Source organism: Dufourea novaeangliae, unplaced genomic scaffold (assembly GCF_001272555.1).
Source record: "Dufourea novaeangliae isolate 0120121106 unplaced genomic scaffold, ASM127255v1 scaffold493, whole genome shotgun sequence".
Taxonomy (NCBI): domain Eukaryota; kingdom Metazoa; phylum Arthropoda; class Insecta; order Hymenoptera; family Halictidae; genus Dufourea; species Dufourea novaeangliae.
The window spans coordinates 986,783-1,012,015 of NW_015374430.1; the positions used below are offsets into that span (position 1 = coordinate 986,783).

The 25,233-nt window shown below is 45.2% G+C and overlaps 1 protein-coding gene across 1 annotated transcript in view; it reads right to left on the bottom strand.

Annotated features, from left to right (window-relative positions):
* LOC107193085 overlaps positions 1 to 25,233 on the bottom strand; it is a 52,794-nt gene that overhangs the window by 6,746 nt on the left and 20,815 nt on the right. Inside the window, exons 2-8 of the mRNA XM_015582466.1 lie at positions 13,902 to 13,993; positions 5,789 to 5,944; positions 2,805 to 2,994; positions 1,836 to 1,903; positions 1,205 to 1,369; positions 949 to 1,118; positions 327 to 518 (exon numbers count right to left, since the gene is read on the bottom strand). Coding sequence (XP_015437952.1) covers positions 327 to 518; positions 949 to 1,118; positions 1,205 to 1,369; positions 1,836 to 1,903; positions 2,805 to 2,994; positions 5,789 to 5,944; positions 13,902 to 13,993 — 1,033 coding nt within the window. The remainder of the gene's footprint in view (positions 1 to 326; positions 519 to 948; positions 1,119 to 1,204; positions 1,370 to 1,835; positions 1,904 to 2,804; positions 2,995 to 5,788; positions 5,945 to 13,901; positions 13,994 to 25,233) is intronic.

The following is a 25,233-nucleotide window of genomic DNA, read 5'->3' on the forward strand; positions in this document are numbered from 1 at the left end:
GATGACATAGTTATGTTTAATAGAATGACACAGTTAGGTTTAGTAGGATGACATAGTTAGGTTTAGTAGGATGACATAGTTAGGTTTAGTAGAATGACACAGTTAGGTTTAGTAGGATAAGATAGTTAGGTTTAGTAAGATGACACAGTTAGGTTCAGTAAGATGATAGGTTTCCCAATTCAAGGCGATTAAAATCGTTGAATTAAATAGACTGATGGCCGGGGATAAGTGGAGTTTGGATTTCTATGGAGCGTCGGTCTCAGGAGGAAAAGCTGGTGCGCGAAGACGAGCGAAAAACGAATAAATAGACTGCTGGTTCGACCTACTTCTCCTCGGGACACTCGCAGTCAGCGGAATCGTGCTCCATGCCGAAATTGTGACCCATTTCGTGGGCCACGGTCGCGGCCACCAATCCCACGACGTGCGAGTGATCCATGGAGACGCCGCCGGAGAACTCGTACGTGCATATTGGCCCCTTGAGCGCTTTTCCGACCACTCCGCCCTCGAAAGTGATCCGCCTGAAAGTTTCAGGGACCGTGATTCTCTCTCCAGGTTTATCCGTGTCGATTAACGCGTCGAGATGATGATACTTCTTCCACGGTTATACAGGGTATCCCAAAATAACTTCGACTTCCGGAAATGAAACAACTGTTTCCTTAGCGAAAATGTTATCCGAGGCTTTTTTAAGGAGATATTAACAGAAAACCCCGACCAATCAGAACTCCCGTAGTAACGTTGGCTACGCGCTGCGATTGATAGCCAATGCTACCGCGGAAGATCGGCCCGCAGACTCGCGCTCTGATTGGTCGAAGTTTTTCGTTGATATCTCGTTAACAAAGTCTCGGATAACATTTTCGCTAAGGAAAAACTTGTTTCAAATCATCCCAGGAACCCCTTATTTCCGGGAGTCGAAGCTATTTTGGGACAGCCTGTATACTCTCGACTTACGTCAACAACTGGGCGTTATCGTTCGGTATATCCTGGACCAGCTTCTCTCGTCGATAACGCAGGAAATTCGAGAGGGTTGTGTCCCCGTTTGGGGAAAGCGTTATTTCGTCCGTGTCGGACCAAACCTGCACGCCGACCAGCGCGATGAATATGTTCAGCGGCATGTAGAGCTGCAACACGACAGAGATACTCTCACAGCTCTTCTTTTCTTCGAGCATTTAACTCGAGCGATCAGGTCGTTGAAGAGTGTACTAACCGCGTTGATTATATTGGCGATATCTTTGCAGTGATGGTACACTTTGTCCAGGTTCTCGTCGAAGGCTGTGTACTCCTTTTTGTCGATCACCAGGACCAGTTCCACGTACCGGGAATGTCTGTTCGCGTTGTAGGGCCCTCGTATCACCTCGGCGGCCCTCTTGTGCTGCAAGAAAATTCTTATTTCTAATCGTTGGCTCTGGACCTCAGTAGGAATTCGTCCAACGCGTGGAACCGTTTTCATACAAGAGTAAAGATTCCCATAGACGATACGATCTGTAGTGGGACAAATTGCATAGGGAGTTGGACAGACGGTTAGGACGACAGATTTTTAGTCCTTGACGGTCAACATTGTTCCTGACGGTCGAAGCAACCCAGGTTGTACAAGGATCATTTGTAACGAGAAATCGTATCGTCTATGGGCCCGTTTGACGCTACCAGAGGAGGATGATGCTCGACAATTATCGACGGATGGGAATGGAGTTTTACACGTAATGAAACGAAAAGAAGAAAAAAAAAAAATAGAGTGTTTCTCTTCTCTGTGCTCGATTAACGGTGACTTTAAGAATATATATCCCCTCGAGCGATCCCTTAAGTTAAAGTAAAAGAACAAACGATCCGTGGCTTCGTACCCTGGTGGCTCTGTTGACGATCCCCCGGTGCTCGCGGCCGAGAACATGGTGCGTGGTTCCCTCGTAACCTGCGCCGAACAAAAAACCACCGATCATCGGTCGGGTTCTTGGTAAAGTTAAGGACAAAGAGGCTAAAGGGAGCCGGCTGAATCTCGCTCCCACATACGTTAAGACCCCGTTAAGGAGAGACCAGTCCCCGCGAGACCGGGTCCTCCGTGTCCGGGAAAGGAGCGCGTGCCCGCGACGCAACGGTCGGCAAAGAGGGGGGGGGGGGAAGGGGACTATACACATCAGCTCCAGAAACGCGCCGATTCCATTCCCGCGCTTTTCTATCACACGCTGAGGAAGGATTGCACACTGAGGGCACGTGGACGGTGCTGGATTCTCAAGGTCTAGGCCTAGGCTTTCAGGATGGCATTATACAGGGTGGATCACGAAAGGTAAAGGTGCGTATCCTCTTATCGTATCACCGTATGATACATTTTACAACGCTTGATCGTCTACATTAGTACACAACAGTGATACGATAAGTGGATACGCACCTTTAGATTATTCTATTATCATAAATGGAACTATTTTTGTAAGATAACTATTTATAAGATTACGTCATAAATAGGACTAGTTTTTTGGACACCATTTTGAACATCGTTTTAATTAAGGTAAACGATCATTTCTTAAAGTTTCTTTGGTTCACAACGAAAAATAAAATTATTTGTTACGATACCTGCCGAATCCGTCTCAGTATCCGTTAAAAGATGTTCGTAAAAAAAATGATAGGTTTATCTATAAAAAAAAAAACCTGAAGGTGACTGAAAACTCTAGAAAAAAAGGGTCGACAACAAATTTGATACAACTACCTCAAAATCTCGATCGAACAGCTAGTAACAAAACACTCTAAGCTGATCACCGTTTCGTGGTGCACCCTGTACAGCAAAGGGGAATCAAGAACGATTATCATGGACGTGTTACCGCAGGTGTGATTGGCGGCCAGATCGGTCTGCCTATAGACGTAGTGGTCCGAGTCCAAAGATTCCCTCTCCGGATGGATGTGATGAAGATTCTCCCCGTCGAAGACAACGCCACGAAGACCTCTGCAGGTGGACACGGCTACCCACGAGCCGGGAACGTCTCGAACACTGCCTTGGTAGTGACAGATCTCCTGTGAATTTCCAACGAAAACGGTTTCCCATTGTTAATCCCGTCGAACATTATGGAAAAGAGGGAATAAACATCACACAAAAGTTAGAGCCAGTAGGGGAATGATCTCTTCGAGGCAGATGGCGAACGAAACTCGAGAATGAATTTTCCCCGGGGTCTCCCCGGCGTCCAACCGACCGCCAAAAATATAGTTGGCCCAGATTCTGTCGGGCCAACCATCCTTTAGCGCCTTCCGTATTCCTCCTTTTCGCCTCAAAGCGTGCGCGCGCGCCCGCGCACCTCCGCGAAATGCAAACGTCACCGGTTCGCGCGACGCGGAAGATGATTTATCGGTCGATTATCACTGAGGCGACTACCACTCTCTCCTCGAGTTCCTCTCCTGTGCCGCGAAGCGGAACCGCCTGAAGTTTCGCCGCGGGCCGGAAAGATCGAATCTTGCTTTTGCTCCGTGTTCGAGAACGGGACGCGATTCTAGTTCGACGGAATTCAATTTCGACGAGACGTTTCTTTTCACGTCGAGGTGAGGGTAAAGGGAGGGGGGGGGGGTTTAATTGTTTCCCTTTCTTTTCCGTTAGTTTAAGAGCTTTTGCTTATTACTGCCTCGTTCTCATCCTTCTTCTTTATTTCTGTTTTTATTATAGGGTTCTTTATCTAGATTTGGTTATTTTTCTCTTTCGTATGGTCATTTGGCCATTACTACAACTAGTTAAGTTCTTGTTTAGTACTTTTATGTTCTTGTATATCTTGATTTGATTTAATTAATTTTTTTTGTTCTGTCCGTCCAGGATGTAGCGTTCCTGATAAGTATATTTTTTTTTTTTTTACTTGCTATTCTTTATTCCCTTCCCTCTCCGCTTCTTTTGGAGTTGGGGGAGAGGGTTGGAGGAACAAAAGGCAATAATTAGTAGCGTTTCGGGCCACGAGACCGCGGCGAACAGCCGGTCTAACGAGTTGGATTCGCAGAATTTCCCCTCATTTAAACGACCGAAATTAGCTCGTCCGCTTGTCGCGCGCAACGGCGAACTCGAATAATCCGTGGGACAGAACGGGACGGAAAGAGACCAGAGAGAGAGAAAGAGAAGGAAGGGACAGAGGGAGAAACGGAGACGGCAACTCTGGACGTGCCAATTCATTTATTCAATTGCGTAAAATGTGGAACCGCGCGACAACAGAGCGCAACGAACTCCCGACGACTCGCTCGATGAAACACGGGTCTGTCTGTCTGGTCGATTTCGATGCTTTATGCGTGCCTATATTACCGTGAATAACGTCCCACGGGGGGAAAAAAGAAATGTTCTATCGATGCTAGTCGCTGCTCGAATCGTTGTTACATAGCTAGACAAGGATTTTTCTATTTCCTGGTAACGGCTCGCGACACATCGTGTTGAAGGGGGGGGGGGGGGGGGTTGTTATTTCTCGACGGTGATTCACGACGGCGCACGCGATGATACTAATGGATCTTGCCAAGATATGAATCGTTTCGAGAGAACGAATCGAGAAGGAGGCCCGAGAAATCGTGGACGATGAAACTCCCGTTTCTTGAGGCGGGAAAGAAGATCTTTTAGCGAAACGATTCTGGGATAAGTGCACGATCTTTTTTTTTCTAAGGTTTCGTGACAAAAAAATACCTTTTCAGTGTCCCCTATGGGTAGGGTTGAATCGATACCAACAAGGTATAGATACTTTGACTCATTGTTGGTATTGTATGAAGGTATCGATACCAACTTGTTCGGAAAACTTGTTCTATATTTGAAAGTACCATTTTTGAAAGCTGAGACCTACACATATCATATACCTACATTATTTCAATATTGAAAATATTTACATACGTATTGCGCTGAAAGTAATCACAATATCGAAATGTCGATGGGTCGATGCTCCATTCGATACGAGTACTTTTTCTTCGATACCCACTTGGTATCGCAACCGTACGTATCGATACCAAAAATACTCGGTATCGAAACCGAAGTATCGAATAATGTACTCGTATGTACTTGTATCGATTCATCCCTACCTATGGATGGACACGATTTTCATCGAACTGGACGAAGAACGCTTTCGGGGAGTGGTCGAACAAAAGGCGAATCGCGCTCGTCGGCGGCCTCGATCGCGTCATGTGTGCACGTTGCTCGTCAACGTGTATTTAAGAGTGATCGATACTCTCTCGAAACGGCCGTGTCTATCTCCGTGTCCTATAGTGTCTTCCTATACACTGTGTATAACCGAGACCTAACTCTGTCCGTCCTGAAAACGCACGGTTCGGACCAGTGAGTCACCGTTATCGATTCCAATGTTCTTTCCACCTGTGTGTGCCCGGGGGACAGTGTTTTTGTCTGCTATAACTGGAAACGAAATTGGGAATGTTCGCCGTCGATACACGGCCCCCATCGTGTCGAGATAAACGACACGGAGAAAGGGGATTGCTCTACACACCAGCCGGTCCGTTTTCGATTATCCCCTCAACGAGCATGGATATCTTCCCAGAAGGTAATAATGGACACCTGACCCGGACCAACAAGAGTCTACGGTACAAAGGACTAGCTTTTCTTTCCCACGGCTTCGCTCGCGTGGATTTGATTTTTCAAACAAAATTTGTAAATTAAATTGTAAATAAAAAACAATACAGGGTGTGGTATTTAAGTTGACAAATGGAAATATCATAAGGACAAAGCATTTCAAAGATAAGAATGATGAGAAAGAGAATGACATTATTAATTATTTATCTGGTAAACCTTTTGAAGGTCGTTTGAAGGTCAACTTCATTTTGTAACCCCTCCTCTGATAATTGTACTCACAACTTTCGACGGGGTATGAACTTTGTAGGTGCCCTGGTGTTGATGACGCTGCTGGTACCCGATTGGTATCAGATCGGTGTTCAACCTCAGGTCCAGAACCCGTTTCACCCCGTCCAGCTCGAAGCCTACCGTCAACACGTCCGCGTGCTCGATATCCTGAAAGCAAAAAGAAAAACAAGGTCTTGGATTTAATCGCTGTGTAGCCTCTGTCCGTTTCCGTCAGCCGGAGGGCAGATCGGAATATACAGACTCCTCTCGATTATTGTCCCGAACTCGATTTCGCGTCGGGACAATAATCTTATAGGTAGTCATGCTTCAAACCCTCGTAAATTCGTTTTTTCCCCGAAGCTCGAGCCCCCCCTCCCCTCCAATCGTGAGGACAATGCCTGGACAATAATCGTGTAGAACACGCCACACGATAATTGAGAAGAGTCTGTAACTTCTATGATAGAACTGGGCACAATTTTACTTGAACAATACATAGTGAAAGTAAAATGTCGAAGTACACTATTTATTCGAAACTCTGTATCTAGATAATAAATTTTCCCATTTCTGTTCCCTAACCGTTGCTTTCTTATCGCGTAACCGTATTCCGATCGAGCGGACACAGCCCCCGCCCGATAAAACTTGGCCGAATCGGCGTTTGAACGCATTATAATCGTTTCGAATCTCGGCATTATGCACCTGTTGCACGCCCCGTTGCGCGCCGTACTCCGAGAGGATCAAGATAAAAGTAGAAACCGCGAGGGCGTTCAGGGAAATCGATTCCCTAGGAAATTCAAAATCGATCTCCAAGTAGCTGGGCTAACGATACGCGTATTTTTAATCGAGAAGTACGCGTGCTTAAAAAAATGGGTCTCATATTCGGCTGCTTTACTTTACTTTCTCCGTTAACGGTCCGACGATAAAAACCCATTATACTTCCACCGGGGAATCGCGAGAACGATCAGCTTTCTAAAGATTTCGTGGCGTGTTCGACGGGAAATCCACGAGCGGAACCGATGCGACGGTTTGCATTCGGAACTTTCGGCGCTCGTTTTTTCCACGTTCCTGATTCGAGGGATCGACCACGCGTACTGAAAAGTTGACTTCGTTTCAAACATTTATATTCGTTTTCGGAGCCCGTTGGAAAACGTCGAGGGTTTTTCGTTGGAACGGGCGAGAGGGGACGCGTGCCGTAGTCAGCCACCCAAATGAATTTACGAATCTCGTTTGCGCCCTCTCTCGTTCCCTCGAATCCGTCCTATGTTTAATTCATAGGGGGACGTGCGGGCGTCCCACTTCCACACTCCGAACAGGAAATATCACGGACCATGTGTGTGTGACGACGCGCGTATTCGAGGAATACGGTATTAAGCCTTGTGGCAGCCACGGGCGAAAGGGTCTCTGTGACAAGAACGCGGAGGTTTCTCGAGGATTTCCTGGAGCGAGTCCGGGTTCGACTGTCCTCACGACGTCTCTTTAACGCGTCGTTATGGTCCCGTTTGCCGGGGCGTTAAGGAGGGAGTCTGGTGTAAACGGGCTAAAAATGAACGAATTTTTGAGAATTTTTTGTCAAGAAATTATTAAACCAATCTCTTTGCAATTCTGAGGATATTTTATTGTATAATTGAACTGGATATAAATGTTTATTTTTATCGAAAATTTATAAGTACTATAGTAATAATAGAAAGAGGGTATTCGCGTTCCATGCTGGGGAATGTAACCAAAAAAATATTCAACGATCTTGTGCTTCTTAATTACCGATTAATTAACGAACATAACGACCGTTTCTTACAGGAGAGACGGCGTTCAATGAGAGCGGAAAGCAATTGCGTGGCTTTCTACCAGCCAATAAACATGCAAAGGCTTTGATTACTAAAAAGAAAAGCTTGTAATTCATGGACAGACAGTCTCGACTATTCGCATTTCCAGAGAGAAACCCGAATTTCTAACCTGGTCGCCTATGACGGGAAAACTACGAGATTTTCTCCTATGTGTGGTGGCTAGTGATGTGACTCATAGGTATCGGTAGACGATGCCTACCCGTGAGTTATTTGATTGGTATCGATTCAAGAAGAGTCGGTAGTGATACTTAATACCAAGCACCCAAAGTTATGATACATATTGATGCATCCCACTGAGCATTTTGGGTATTGAATCGATTGAATATCATTAATAGTATTGGTATCGATCCTATCACTAGTGGTACGCGTTTCAGATATTCCGTGCACGCGGGCAAGGATGCAGCCGGGATCGAGGATAGATGGATCCGCGGGAATTCTCTCGGCGCGGATTCTATCATCGTCGTCGTCCGACAGTTAGCAATCCATACCTGGCCGGCCGCCAATACGGGAAACGTTTCTCGATATTTCAGTTATATAGAAACCGTTCCCGCCGTGACCCCGCGCGCCCAGCTTATACAGGGTGTCCCAAAATAAGTGTAAGTCCTTGAAAGGGATGATTACTGGGGCGATTTGAAACAACTTTTTCCTTAGCGAAAAAGTTATCCGAGGCTTTGTTAACGAGATATTAACGAAAAACCCCGACCAATCAGAGCGCGAGTTTGTCAGCTGAGCTCCCGCGGTAACGGCTACGCGCTATCGCGGAGGCACAGCCGACAGACTCGCGCTCTGATTGGTCGGGGTTTTTCGTTAATATTTCGTTAACAAAGACTCGGATAACTTTTTCCCTAAGGAAAAAGTTGTTTGAAATAACCCCGGGAATCGCCCCTTTCAAGGACGTACAACTGTTTTGAGACACCCTGTAGATTCCGAGTCGATATCAGGGGGTGAGAGAAACGAATGCACCGGATGGGGTCAGGGCTTTTCCTCCTCGGGGGCTAACCACCAATCGCAGCCCTTGCAATCGTCGAATCGAACGTTTTCCCCGTTGCTTTCTCGTTGTCCCGACGGTTGGTTTCTTTTTTTTTCGGCGTCCGGATCGTCTTGAGATTTATCGTCACGACGAAATATCGCCTGGTCCCTTCGGTGATATTGCTTCCTCGTGGTGTGTATCTCACTGCGGGGATGGGACATTTTTCTTATCGATCGCGGACAGGCGTGCTTCAGGCTTGAGTTTTCCTCCCACCCGAAATTCGGTTAGCAGGATCACCGTGACACAAACTGGAGAGAAGAAGGGTTCCTCCCCTTCGCCAAGGGAAGCTCGAGAGATTCTCGACGCAACTCCCATAAAAGTCATACTCTCGTGTCCCATTTACAAGCGCGCCCCTGGAACCATTGTCACGGAGCCTCCTTTTTGGGCGGAAGGAATTGTGGAATTCTTCGATCGCGGACGACCCGAGGAACCCGGGAAGACGCTTCTTCCGGGTGCCGAACAATGTTTATTTATTTATTTAGAATATATATACCGACATAGCTCTTTTTACAATACTTCCCGCCATTTTTCGATTGCGTAAAGGCTACATTTTATTGATTTTTTTATTTATAACGAATCGGAAAGTTCTTAGGGTTATGTTCCGAAGGAGTGATTTGATTACGATTTATTGATTATACGTATCTTTAAAGTCCAACGAGATCGCAAATACGCGTCGTACGTGATCGTGAACGATCACAATCCACCGTGAATTTATCCAAGAAGAGAAAACGATTAGCACATCACACGATAACGGAAAGCACCATCCGTGTTTGCGTTCGATCGTCTGCGGCAGATACGCGCCGTTTGTCGAGCGATCGATCACCATCGCAAGGGTCCGTATCGGCCAATGAATCCCTCCGCGGGCAATGAAACGAACAAATCCTCCGGTTGCAATTAAAATCGCGAAGCTCCGCGGGTCATTGGCGTATTTAAATCGACCAGGTGGCTGGAGTTGCTGTTCGCCGAACGGAGGGTCGTTACATTCCCGATCGATGCTACGATTCAATTTCATGGGCCACCGAATGGCTTCCGTTTGGCCCGTTCCTCGACGGTCCAGCTCTCCAGGGGGATCATCGACATCCGCGCTTGGTGTCTTCAACAGTGTGAAAAACATTGTTCGAACACAAATTTGTTCGCTTTCTTTTCTTCAAGACAGACGACCTTATGAAGTGAAACGAACAAGTTGCAAAACAAGCAAAATAAGTTGCCCTGCTCTTTTTGAACTTGTAGGGAGGAACGCTTCTTCATACCCTCGTAAATTCGTTTGTTTGCCAGAATCCTGAGCCTCGGCAACAAAGTACAGATTCCACTCGATTATTGTCTGGCTTGTTCTATTCCACTATTGTCAAGGCATTATCCCCGCCACTGGGTGTTGCCTTGTTGCCGAGGATCGGGACAATTGCACTTGATAATTTCTATGCCTCCCTGTGATGGGGATAACACTTGGACAATAATCGTGTAGAACAAGCCAGACGATAATCGAGAGCCTATACTCCGTTTGGAGTTAGGAAGCGCGTAATAGATTATTTTCGCAGGGCGAATTTTCTAGGAATCGGCGTGGCGGTTGACGAGGAGACTCTCGCGGTAAGACGATCGTAGCACACAATCTACGATGGTAACATGTACAGAGGAGCTCTTTGTGGGTGCAGCATAGGATGAAAGGCATCTTTTAATCTCGACGTACTAGGTCGCAGAGGGGGGGGGGGGCTAGAGGTACCACGGAGGAAAACGGAACTGTCGTTTCCGCATCCTCGTGGCGTTTGATACCGCCAAAGAAACCGCCTCCACCCCGTTGCCACTCTCTTCCAAACGATTAACGCAATCTACGTGGAAACTTCCATTGTGCTCGACGAACTTCCTCGGGGTTTCACAAAATTGCGTTTCCCATATCCAGCCCTATACAGGGTGTAATAATATTTTCGCGAATGAAAAATTTGTTTCAAATCATCTCGCGAGTCTCCCATTTCCGGGTCCTCCAACATACTCGTTCCACCCTGTATCGCGGCATGCAGATTCCCACCGCGACTATTCTCCGTGCTCGACGAAGAAGCCGTTCCGATGCAGAATCTCTGACGTTACGGAGCAAAACGGTTAATCGAATTCAATGGAAACGACGGTGTTCTAATACAATCGGTCTCGATTCTCCCTGAATTTATTCGGCAAAGACCGTGAGCGGCGGTCACATAATCGGTCGAGACGTAGAGTTGTATCCTAGATGTGCACGCCGCCCGATAGAAGAACCACTCCATTTCCCTTTGTGGCTGAAAACACGCTAGCTGGGAGCGGGATAAAAGGAATCCACACGATCTCCTTACCCCCGCCGGCGGTTTCCTTCTCTCTGGGCGGTTACACCCGCCGAGAGAACTATCGTCGAGTGGTTTCAAGGCGGGTGCAGGATAAACCGGGGCAAACAGCGTCGAGAGTTTATCGAGGAGCACCTTTTCCGGCTTCCCCCTCCCCCACACACGATTCGTTGGCTATGGGGGATGCGGTTTATTTTGTACCGAAACCACCCTCTTGAAAGCCCGGCGTCCAGACCGACAGGGAAGCTCCATCTTATTAATCCTCTTTATCTATCGAAGAATATACGTTTCAGGGCATTGTTGTGCTCGGTACCAAAAAAATACCAAAAAAATGCGAGGGAAAGTATTATTTGGTTAGAAGGAGCAGATACTATGAAAGTAAAAAATGTTTACTAAGGGTCATTTTTTTTTTTTCGAAATTTCAAGGCCATAAATGGTTTTTTAAAATGGAATTACATAGTTTTATCAGTGTGGTGTAATAATTGAGGTCAAAGTCAGTCCAATGACTTATGATTGTATGACCTTCGTGTGACTTTGAGTGTGAAAAATTCATAAATGTGGTTTTCTTTCGTTAAACCAAAAGTGAAGCGCGTTGTAGGTCGTTGTATATAAGTAGGTAGGACCTAATCTGTAACAACATGAGTCAAGCTCTTAAGTAAAAATCGTTCCCTCTATAATAAAGAGGAAAACAAATTTTCCTACTTCACAAAAGCTAGGTTAAGGTAATGGACAGGCTGTAAGGGATGTAAGGGACAGGCTCCGAAACTGGGGGTACCGAAATATATCTGCAGCTACTAAAAGGGTTCCGTAATACAGACAAAAACATCTGTTTTTGTTTAATCAAATACATTACAAAGATTTAATTTTTGCTATTTCAAAAAAAATTCCTTTATCAAAAGTAATTGTTTAGCAACTGATATACATATTCACAATACGAAATTTATGTAGCAGTATTTTTTAATAAATACTTGATTGCGCAAGCTGGCTTAAAACCTCCGTAATTGGTACACATACCCTAGTAAGTAAGAATGAACGAAATGAGCTTATCGCGAGGGGGATGCCTCGAGCTAGCGACACACTCTCCAGGCGCAGCTTTGCTAAAATAACCTCAGACTCCGTGCACAGTCGGTGAGAACTTAAGTACAGAGAGTGTGTGATTTGACGCGATTCTAGACGGCCACTTATCGCCTGTCTGGAAGATACTCTCGTGGAGAGAATGATCATACACTCCACTGCGAGGGGAATGATCACGATGTCGATCGTTCGCCGGTCGACCGATGGTCGGCCTTAGGTAACAGGAAATTAGATTCGGGGACAGACGCGCTGATAGCGGTTCATTTTTCCCCGCGATAACGACAAAACGAGGTCAATTGCCTAGCTTCGTCGACGCCGCGAGAATTGTAGCCCTGTTTAGGATGATCATAGACACGACACAATTTCTACGACTCCTCGTATTCTTTCCCCCGATTCCAGACACGCAGAAGTCCAGTTCCCATCGAGGATCCTTTTTTTTTTTTATTATCTGTTCATTGATCGTTGTGTTCCCGAGTGTATTTATTTTTCCACAGTCTGGTGTCCGTGGTTAACACCCAAAGAAGCTAACGAACACCTGGAACATTTGTCGAAAGACTCTAAAGTTTGCGCCCACGGTTCTCCACCTCTTGTTTACCCAGCACAGACACTATCCATGGCTCGAATCACGTTGGTCTACGTTCGATCCAGTACGCCACTCACGAACTCTTCGCCTCGGGAACCGGGGAATGCCTCCAAGAACACGACCCAGTCGACGTTCTTGCTTGGTTCGTTTCGATCATCCAGCAGCAGCACTCTTAAGGGGATCCATCGTAGCCGGTTCAAAAATAGCTTCGTACAAAACGTTTCTCTTCTGGAACATCTGTTCCTCGAGGTATTAGCCGTAAAGAACACTCCGAGACGTATACGCACGACACGTCCTTCGTTTCTTTTCGCGATATCATAGACGAGGTGTAGGAGTAGACATTTCATCCAATATATTTTTTCGGCCCATTTTTCTGGGACGACGTCGCCTTATATTCCGTTTTAGTGTCGCTACCCACCGCAGATTCACCGTTCTCATCGCGTAGAGGTCGCTACGATCACGGACTTTTTAAGGTGTCGGTCATTGGCGTAACTGGTAAGGGCCCAGGGTTTAACCCCTTGCTTTATGATTTTCTTGACGTCTACAGTTTCCTGGATTACATTGTTATCGACAGTTTCCCAGAAACGAAAGGAATTCTGGCCCTTACCAGTTAAACATACCGGTTTAAGTCCCTGCTTTGATGGGGATAATGAGATTTATGATGAATAAGATTGTATTTGTGATTTTATAAATAAATTCCTGAAACTTTTTGAACATTCTCGGGCGTTATCGGCGTCGATACCCGCGACCTCTCGAACCCACCCTCGCGAGCAAGTAGGCGTCGTCGCGGGTACCGATCCTAGATCTCGTATTCGCGACGGGACCCGAGATTTGCATCGAAATTGTTGCACCCATCGACAGGTAACGTGTAGCATTCCAAGTTGTGGGTGCACTCGATGCAAGTTCGCACACATGAAGAAAACGATGCAACTAAAAACTGTGATCGCAGAATGACGATCATGATCGTGATTTAACTTCATTCACGACCGTAATTTTTTTTATTTCGAGCGAATTTGCTCACTGTGACCGTAATTCTTGATCTTAAAAAAAAAAAAACGTATTCAATATGATTTGATAAATTCAAGTACATTAATATTTCCCCATTAAAAAGTCAGCGTTACACCTGGGGACCTATCCTTGTTAACACTAGAACTACCAAGCAAGTCAAAATGACTTGTCAATACACTCTTGCAACGATGATTAAACTATTATAACAATACATTCTCTCAGATCATTTGTACCTTTTATTACAATCTCGATTGAGCAGGATCGAGGGAAAGAAAGGGTTAGTACTCACGTTCTCTTTGGTCGACGAGATCTGCCGCTTGGTCCTACCGTGATAGACCCGCGGTCTGACCAGTGTGTGCCTACTGAAATCCGGGGACGGTCCTGCAAACAGACGGATAATCGTTAAGGGTACATTCTCATGTAAAATTTTCAAAAAATCAATTATTTTTGTTTGCACATATTTTGACTGCATAGCATCGATAGAGTATACCGTTAAAAGTTTAAAGTATCGTACGAGGTTTGCGGTTTTTTATGTAGAATAATATGGTGTTAATAAATTGTCCAAAATATAATTTGTTTACAACAAAAAAATTTCGGATCGAAACTTCGAGGGCTGGTCTCACCCCTTAAAGTCGCGTCTCAGCCGATAAAAAAAAATACGTATCCCTTATTTTTCACTGCTTACCAAACACACGAAGTTTCGTCAAAATCGGAGGGGGACATTTCCGTGCCTTCCCTTATAAGTGTTATAAGTTTTCTTGTATTTTTAATTCCGAATAACGCGTTTTTTTCACGCGTTTACACGGAAATCCAGGCTTAACAGAAATATTTCCAGGACCTTTTGTTATACCGTGTTCGTCGGTCGTTTCAACGAGCGCAGCCCTCTCGAAGGGAACGGCCCTCGGTGGACAGGGTATTTCAGTCGATCTGTGGCGAATGTCCCGCGGGAACAACGCTTTTGTACCGAAAATTCCCGCGCTGGAACACAGCCCGTCGCGCCTGGCTGAAGTTTACCCTGCGCGCGCGCGCACTTCATGCTAATTACATCGGGGAAAGTCCTTGACATCGGAGCCGAACAACGGAGAGAAAGAGCTCGTTGCCCGAAGGGCTTCTCGGCCAATTTTGCGCACCGTGCTTGGTCCGTTTTCGGGACAGGCGGGTGGGTATCGATCGGTACACGTCCATTTGAAACGTAACAATGGAAGCGAACTGGATATACTTAGGATTGTCCTTGAAGCTTCTTTTATACAAGGGTTTAACAAAAGTATTGTAGGTCCCTAAAATGGGTCACTCGTGCGGTGATTTGGAACAAGTTTTTCCTTAGGAAAAATGTCATCCGAGGCTTCGTTAACGAGATATTTGCGAAAAACCCCGACCAATCAGAGCTCGGCCAACAGACTCTCGTGCTGATTGGTCGGGATTTTTCAAAAGTTACAGATTCAAACAGAAAAATTGTTACGTATGTCTCTGGTCTCTCCTATAATAATATTAATTCTAGAATGAATAGACACGCTTGGTAAATATTTAAAGGTCAGGGTTGTCGATTTTAGATAGCTACTGTTTCTTTTCAGAATGTATCATTCGAATAAAATTGTGCCCAACTCTGATCGACGAGACGGAGCGAGAAGAAACAGTAGTACAGTAAATCCTTGATGGGTGTTCGGAGCCTCCTCGATACTGAACATTAAATATTTCATAAACTAATGGTCGTACGCGGTTGAAACAAACATCATTGGCTTCAGAATTCCAAGCTCTATCGATACGCTAAACCTCATTGAATCTCGTTAACAAAGCCTCGGGTAATATTGTTACTAAGGAAAAACTTTGTCTAAATCATCTTACGAGTGTGATATTTTAAGTTTCTCGAATACTTTTGTTACACCCTGTAGAATAACACGGTTCCAAAATGAAATCAAGTGTTGCATCGTATTTGGGATTCATTTTTCTTCCAACTTTGACCCAGAGGCGATCGAAAGTGAAATTACTCATTGGCTCGAATGACGAGGAATCCGTTGCGAGAGAGATCTCGGTCTAAAAATATATTCTCGGAGTGGATCGATTAGGGGAACCGCTGCTCTGACCGCGGAACGTTCGGCCTTGATCCCGACACGCCGGCTCGCTTGATATCCCCTTCGATCGAAGGCATATTCCCGAATGACCACGAAAAAACGGATCCAGAGTGGGGATGTTCGATTACGAATCGATCTTCCGAAGAATCGAATCGGAACTGAACATCCTGATCATGGGTGTAGCCAGGTTATCAGTCAGGAGGGGGCAGAAATATTAACGCATCCACTGTCACAGTGAAAAAGGCTGTACGTAGCCAGACACGCTTTATTTTTTTTTTTTTAAAGTAATAAAACATTGAAAATGTATGCGTTTTGTTAATAGAGGCTGTTGGTCGTGTTTCAAATTATTCATGTATAAAAAAACCTGAAGGTGACTGAAAATTCTGGTAAGAAAAGGGTTCACAAAAGAATTTGTTACAATCATCTTACAGCTATCCTTGAAAGGTGTAAAAAAAAATGTTTAGCCGTACAGCTAGCAGTAGAATAATTTAAGCTTATCACGTTTCATGGTCCACCCTGTATTACAGGCGTTCCTCTCTCGCGTAGGTCGTTGGAAGCGTAGGTATCACAAATGGTGTCTGGTAATTACTGTTCTCGGCACGCGTTTGCTCGTCCCTCGCTCGACGCGTTTAAGGATACACAAAGAAAAGAAATTGAGCTCCAATTATACCGTTGTTCCTTTCCCTCTTTCCCATTCGAGACAAAAGTCTCGCCTCTGTTCCTGCGGCGACACCTCCGCCGGAACGAAAATATTGCTTCCGACGACGGGAACACGCAACAGAGAACTGCATTCGGGGGGAATCTCACCGCGAGCAACTAACTAAAGTTTCGTCCTCGGAACAAAGTTTCCCCCATCGGTTGGACTGCTGGAATTTATCAGGGAATTCAGTTAGCACAGATTTAACACCGGGGAGCAGAGTTGTGATTTGCATCCGCGGACGAGTCGGTCGAATTAAGGGGAAGGGCAGAAGAAAACCGTGCCACGCGAATTCGTGAAGCAGCAAACTGTTAGGATTAATTCTGGTAACGAACAAAAACACTTTGTGCTTTGTATTTAAATAAAAATATTTCAATAATTCTCAAGAAAAAAAAATCAGTGTTTTTTTTTATTTAAAATGACACCTCTTAATGGAAGACCCTTTTCAATAATTCATTCTTGTATCGTACACCGTGCTGTGAAGACGTGTTAATATTGCAAATCTTTTTGGTGAAAATATAGATAGATTAGAAACACCAAAACTAGAATTCTAACAGGCGAGAAGCCACGGAAAGCTTCAACGAGCTGCAGAGGCTGGAATCGGTGGTGTGATCGTCGATCAGAGACTAAACTGGGCCACCGTGGAATTTTGATTGACCGTTTAAAGCGTGGATCGTTTCCCGACGATGCCCCCGCGTGTACGGAACGGACGAAAACCGCGGGCACATGTGTGCTTCGCTTATGGGAACGAGATTGACGTCAAAAGGATGACGTAGGGGAAAAAGTCGCTTGGACCGCAAAAACCTGGGCCAAACTTACGGACCTCGTCTCGTGACGCAAAGGATATGGCTCTGCATCATCCTACATGTCCCCCGGTTCTGAATTTTTTATCGACTTCCAGTGTTGTTCCTTCCTGTTCAAAATCAAATTCTAAGGAAGACGGTAACGCGCGTTCACTCGAACTGATTAACAGACTGCGGATTTTACATTAGATCTAATATATTTCCTGTCTGATTCTTGTGATTAATAAAATCCTTACGAAATGGAAGAAAATCTAATCTTAACCCCCCTCCCCCTCCCCCTGGTGGGAATAACGCCGTTCCTCATGTCGCACTTATCGAGGGATAACCGTAATAAGTTGATTTGAGTTTCTTGGAATATAAAAGACATTTTTTTTTTTCGACCATTTGAGCTGTTAAATTTTAGTTCCGCACCACTGTGCGATAAACATTTTCGCGTTGCTGCTAATTACAGTGCAAACCTGGTCCCGACGTCGCCAGTGTACCGCGGACCGTTGCGATTCATCGCGGATATTAATTTGTGGCAATTTCACTACGCTGACGTGTGCGTCTGTATTTACGATATGCAAACGATTCCAGGGGTTCCGACGGCTCTGTGGTCGCTAATGAAATTCAAATAACGCGGAAACGAGCGCGTAATGCGGCGACTCGTTGATCGTCATCGACGCAAGGTAAATACATGCACGTAGAGCACCTAACCCTAGAACGACACCCTTCCACTTTTTTGGCGCCAGTAACACCGTGGGGTCGCGTGCGACCCAAAATGAAATATTAATATTTAAAATACTATTTAATATTTTGACTACTCTCCGTTAATTCTTTTTTAACCCAGCGCTGCTGAGGCGGGGAAATGTAAGAAAAGTGGTAAGGTGGGGTCCCACAGACCCACCCAAATAATGTAGTGTATTATAGAAAAACATCTCTTCGTAATCAATATTACATTACTTATTGCTTAAGTGTCCAGTAATTCTACAGAATAAAAACGCAGAATAAAAAACTATATTTTTATGACGCAAAAATACTTGAATAGTTAAACGTCTTTACATTTCACATATCACACAGCACCCGACAGTGTCACACCTAAAGTCACTATAGATATGCAAGTCTTTCGTCTCGTAGTAAACGATTTCAATTTGCTGCTCGTGCGGTAACGAAAGTAATCACGTTACTGTGTCTCTCTGAATCGTAACCGGTTCGTTCGGGTTCGCCGAGGCTGGAAGACCCGTTATGTACCTTTCGGGATGATGATCATTCCGTTCTTCTTTTTCCTCTGTAGACGGTCAACGCGGTCTCCGTCGAACGGTGATTTCGAACGGCGAACCAGCCGCGGATCGACCCGAAAACCGCGTGTAAATTCGCTTCGCGGAGTCTAATTGGGTCGGGCTGGACGGACGAGCCCTCGGAGCGGCGAAACCCCGCCATAATTGTTTCCCGATTCTCTAAACGGGTTTAAAGCTATCCCAGCCGTCGACTGGTCGCGTTACGACCGTTCGATTTGTCGTTAATTTCCGGTCGCGCCGTTCCGCGGAGGAAATCAAAACTGGGTCCCCTCCGAGCCCCCGAGCTCGAGGTCCCATCCAAGCCGATAATGGCGTCCGAATGAATCATTTTGGGTTGCTCCGTTCGACGCCTAGTGGATCTCGCCACGATTCTTTTTCTTTCCCCGGTATAAAAACAAGGCATTTATTTAAATCAATTGCTAAATAGATGGTTAAAAAATAAACCAATGATATTTGTTTCAGCCGCATATAACCATTAGTTTCCGAAATATTTAATGTTCAGTGCCGGGGAACCTTCGAACACTTATCGTGGATTTACTGCACGTTGATAACATAGATTTCTTTTCAGGTAATATATCATCATTTAAATGTAAACTATTTCAATTAATTCAATAAAGCATGTAATAGCGTATCATGGAAACCATATCACGCCATAAATATTGTAATTATTCATTGTACTGGGCCTTGCCCATCAATACTAAATAAATAATAATAAATTCTAGGGTAGACGGTACTCGTGAAATGTCGAGAAAAAAATTCCTAATAAACGTGGGTGGAAAAATGAATATTTTCTTAGTTATAAATAATTTTTTGTTTCGGTTCAAGTGACTATCTCACTACATGGAAACTCTGGATTATTACCTTATAATTCCCTCTTTTTCTGGTTACTCTAAAAGATATGAACCCCATTTTTCGTATCGCCCTCTATAAATCACGCAGAAATTGTGAACAAGACAGAAACGAACGTACGATACACTATTCGTTCGTTCCGAGGTACACGTTCTCGAGAATGTCGAATTGAAAAACTGATCTATCGCGCGGAAGAAACGGGGGCCGTGAAATGGCGCGTGGCGCAGTTAGGCACGATTCTTCCTCTCACTCTTTCTTGACGGGGCCGATCGTAAAATCTGACCTCGAGAGAGATACGATGAGCGCCGTCGTAAAGACGCGACGGCGACGATCGCGTGAATTGCCGACGATATGAAGATGATCGAGCTTCAACGGAGTCTCTCCTCGATAAGCGCGTGGCTGGCGGGTCTTTCAAAGATTTTCGAACAAGAACGACATGATTTTACAATGAAATAAAATAAAAACTATTTTAGATACAAGGAAACTTTTTATATTATTATGTAGTATAACACGGGCCTAATATCACAAATGCATCGTTCGATGTGAAAGTTTGAGAAACGCTGTCGGCGTTAACGACGCTCCTCGTAAAACGACGTAGGGAGCGGCGGCGGCGAGGGAATTAGCAACGGTCAATTAGGTCGTCGTTAATTCGGTGTACGACGACGCGCATACGCTCGTGCGCGCGCGCGCGCGCACGTCCAGGCATGTGCGAAGGCGGATCTTTAGTATTTCGTGTTCCCATGGTATCTCGATTTCACATGTGTCATTGGGACCACGAACGAGGGAAACGACGGGAACAGGGCCTGAGAATATTCGGCGAGTTTGGCGACATGTTATTTATCCATCGCCAAAGACATTCGAGATCGAAAAACGATGATCGTGAATTTCTACGCTGACTTCTGACTTCGTTGTTCCATCGAACGCGATGTCCGGTGTCCCTGACGGATGGTTTCCACTCGAGAAACTCCGATCGATGGTGATTCGTACACGTTCGAGAATTCCCTCCGTGAAAGGAAAAGTTAGTGTATATCGAGACGGCTAGAGGAGGACGGTTCGATCGTCGTCGGGCGGGAGTCCCGTGGGCTAGACGCTTTCGAATTAATTACAACGTGAATGAACGAGGGAAACCGGGGAGCCCCGTTGAATGGACCAATCAGGGCTCCATTTCTGCACTGCTTCGCTGATCCCCGTCCACGCTCGTTAGTCAATTAAACTTCGTAATTATAGCCGGCTGCTCGGAGGTTCGGTTCCCCGGGATACCGAGACCCGTCTGACTCGCATGACTCACGGCCGGATGTCGCGAGCTGCTCGATAATATTGCCCAGACCGAACTCTTCCGCGTTGAACAGCGCATGCCTAGTCGTCGGTCCGCGAATAAACAGTTCAAACTACGTTTCGACATCGTTAAAACGCATGTTCGGTCGTTTGAATTGTTCGAAATGAATGTTTGGACGCTTCGAATATTTCGCAAGGGGATCCAAACATGATCGGATATCATTCTCGGTCGTTTGAACTATTCGAAATGACTGTTTGGACACTCTGAACATCTCGCAAAGGGACCCAAACACGATTGGATATAATTCAAACGCAAGATGTTCGGTGGTTTGAATTGTCCGAAACTACTGTTCGGACTGTTTGAACATCTCGCCACAGGGTTCAAACACGTTTGGACACATTTAATTACTCATCGCTAGACAGATTGTTCTTGCCTTTGTGTTTGGACACTAAGTGTCGCCCATTCTCGACCGTCTGCTCTCTCGGTCCACCGGAACGGAATCGGTACTGTACACTTTCGTGATTGTATGCATTCTGAAATCGACTCGCGACACGACCACAGTATTGTCTGTTGTCCTCGATTCCGTATACACATCTACCGCCGCGCTTTCCGGCCACGAATGCTCGTGCCCGTTACGGGTCAAAGTAAAAGCGACATCCGGATTTATTGAAATTGATTATCGGGGCGTGCATCGCCCGGGGAATATTTCTTTGTTCCCCGGGGCACAATGGCGGAATAGCAAGAAGCTCGTTACCGTCGAATATCAACTAATCCGTGACGGATTCAGGAAGAACAACTTGGTCTCGCGATTCTGAACTCCTCGAAAGCTTTGAATACTCTTACGGTGATGATGAAGTCCCGCCGTGACGGGGTTCGAGAACAAACTTAATCGCCAATTGGCTTCGCATCGGAAGCATCGAGTTTCACCGATTCCACCCCTAGCTGACCGCGTTTCCGCTTTGCGGATCAGGGTATTTTCCGGGGACAATTCGATCGCGCACGTTCAACGGATTAATTCGCGCTCGAGCGTATCGGGACGGACAAATGCGAGCGTGAAGTCGATTTACCCCGACGGAAACCCTTCCTGTTGGTTCACTCTACCATCGCAGAAACTGCCTCGGACTCGGCTTCGTCTTCTTTTTCCGCGTCGTCGAAATTCCAGCTCGCGTACAGGTTCGTCGACGGAATGTTAACTTCCACCGAATCTCGGCGCCCGCCGTGTATCTCAACCGGTGGGCTGCCCTTTTATCCGCCGTTTTTTGTTGTCTTTAATTCGCCGATCCCTTTGTTCCGGGTCCGGAAAGGGGATTTGTCGGACCAGCAACCGAGTAATCCTCTTTGCGGGCTTTTTACCGTGTACCGGAAATCCCCTCGTGCAACGGACCTCGGTTTTTCCTTGCGCTCTTCGGTTCGCTCGGCACCAAAATTAGGACCTACGCCCTTTCCATTTCACCACGTTCTCGAATCAATTTCACCGAGTACACGACCGATGAAAATGGGATCTGTTGCGCGCAGATGTTGTTCCTCGATTTAACGATTCCAATCTCGTCCCTTTTCATTTCCCCTTCATCGATGAAATCGAAGCCTGGAGCGATTGCGTGCTCGGAGAACGGTCCGCTCGATTAGTCCACAGAGTTTGTTCCGCCGTAAATACCAGGGACATTAATCCGAATCTCAAATAATCGCGGGTCGAGATCATCTCCCACCCTGGTCATTATTCGATTCTTTTCCAACGAGCAAAAACCAGTTTAGGGGATAGGTTATTGTAGTTGCGAGTGATTTTGAGAGCCTTTATCTCGATCGAAGTAGACGGATGGACGAAAGGGTGGTTCGTCGGATGTTCGAAATTACCGTTGCTCGATCAGGTGAATCGTCTCCTCCACGGTTTTCCGGGCGAATGCATTTCGACGAGGCAGGTCGACCGAATGAATATCCCCTAGCCTGTTGGGGGAGGAAAGCAAGATGGCTCGACCGTCTGCGGCGCATCCAATTAACCGGGGAGTTCAAGTTCGTCAACGCAGCTCGGGTTAATTGCCGTAAATAGGCGTCAAGTGGTGGTTTCGCGTCTTGGATTAATGTCGCACGAAAACCGCTCCTACTACCCCCTTTCCCCGACCCGTTTCTCTTCTTCCATTACTGTCTTTTCGGTCTTGTTTAGACGTTACTTCCGCCAACGAACGTTATTATAGGAATACAGGCTCCTCTCGATTATTGTCCCAAACTTGGGTCCGCGCTGGACAATAATCGTATAGGGAGAAAAGCTTCAGACCCTCGTAAATTCATTTTTTGCCCGAAGCCTGAGCTTTGGTTGGTAATTTCAGGAAACAAATATTGCAGTCCTGCGTGAATAAATGTCGGACAGCGATGGTTCGGTTACGCATCGAATTATGGATCGAGTCGCGGCGGGGCGTTCTTTCTTCGACGAACCGAGGGGACGTCGATAATTATTATCAATAACCTTATTTGACGTCGATAATTATTATCAATAACCGTTCTGATAAAGCCAGCGGATAGAATTGCTTTTAATTGGCACCGCGTAGCTAGGATAAATTTTCGTAACTCATACCCAAAAAGTGCAAATGCTTCCTACATGAAAAATAACAGGGGAAATGAAACAAGATTAGTGGTAATCAACTATTTATCAATAGAATGAACAGTTTAATAAACAACAAAAAATAATCAACTTCTACTTATTAAAAAAAAACGATTCATTTTTAACGTGGAAAAAGTAGTGAATATAGGGCACTGATTATTGGTGCAAAAACAAGAAATAAATTTGAAAATATAAATAGTTTCACACAGAAATTTGTTTCACTGATTCTCACAAACAGTAATTATACAAAATCCTCAAGAATCATGCCAAAATTTTAATGAAAAGTATACGATGTACTCACATTTCTTATATTTTCTTTTCGTTAATGTAATTTAAGATGAAGATTTCTCTCTATTATTAAATGCACTGCAAGAATCTAATTTAATATTTTCTTTTCATCGAGCGACCACGACTCGGCTAGATAATGAAATCCAGCCAGCTGTTTTTTACACTTTCTAACGCTAAAAGAGTCTGTAATTGTCTGAACATAAAAAAAAACAACAGAAGTACGATTTGAGCACAGGTACGAATTAAGCAATTCCCCTAACTACTTCGTGACCGATGATTTAAACATCGAATTCGAGACGTTCGATTCCGAAAATGGGGGATGGTTATCACCCTCGATTCAAGATAAATCATTCTGCTTGGTCGATCTTGGTGTCCGATTCCGAGCTTCTCGAATTGCAACTGGCACGAAAAAAAAGGGAACGAAGGAGGAGGATGATGCTGAATGCAATCGTGTCGCAGAACACAGACAGAGAAAACAGGGGCAGAGATTTTGTTTCGCGTTCCACTTACTCGAGCTTCGACGGCCCTGCTGCTGTTACCGCCCCTCTCAAATATTTGTTTCTCTTTGATTACGACGCACTGCCTCGGCTTCAGAGCGCCCGATACTTCGAGAAATTACTTTCGCCACTTCCTCGTCTAGCGATCGAGGATTTTTCAGGTTTCCACGAACTCTCTCCAGCCTTTTCTTTTTCATTTCATCGGCGACCTAGTCTCAAATTTCTCGAATGTTTGTATTTCGTTCTAATAAATAATCTGTATGAAGTTCATTTAACACTCGAACTACCGACCATAAACGCATATTTGCTTCGATCGGTAGATAAATGTGAAAAATCTAGAAATTTACTAATTTCTTCACTTTCATATCGTAATAAAAGGTGTAAAAGATCTGAGAAAATGTATTGTCATAACATTTTAATCGTCGTTCCAAGAGTGTATTGACAAGTCATTTTGACTTGCTCGGTAGTTCTAGTGTTATTTATTCAGTCTTTCGAAATTGACACGAACCACCTTAAACCAGGGTAAGAGAGCTTTCCAGAAACCATTCCGAAATCGAGCCGTAATTTCGCCGAGCTTTCGACAAATCGCCGGACGGTTCGCCTCGACCATAGAATGGCGTCGATATTTCTGATGCAGGCCAGACGAGAGGAGCAAGCAGAGTCAGTCTCCACGGTGTTTTTCGAATCCAGAAATAACACCCGCGCCAGAGTCTACCCTCTGTTTCTCTCTCATGGGTCTTGCTCTTTCTCATGTTTTTGCTGCCCGTTTCTCCCTTATATCCGTGGGCCGGTTTCTGGTTCCCGTTAATTCTTGCTTTCTATCTCCAGCGGTCGTGTGCGCGTCAACGGAAACGAGATTTCTTAATGAGACGAATGAAATAATAAGAGAGACCGTCTCGAGTTCGCGATTCCCGTCCCACTTGGAGAGGGTATTCAATCGTGACACGTTCTCCAGGTGAATAATATATATTTCTGGATCTGTTCCCGATTTTTCTGCGAACCATTATATCAGCGGATAACTACAAATAACGAAGGATAATTCATTATTAATCGTTATCATTTCTTGCGTTCCCTTAATTATTACGATGGATATTCCGAAGGATGAAGGATACTAAATATCCATTTCAGGTTTAGTCGTATTTATGGACGACAGAGATGGTCAAATTCATTATCTAAGGGTGTCCCAAAATGGGTGTATGTGAAAAACTTCTCCGAGGCTTCGTTAACGAGATATTAACGAAAAGCTCCGACCAATCAGAGCGCGAGTGTTCC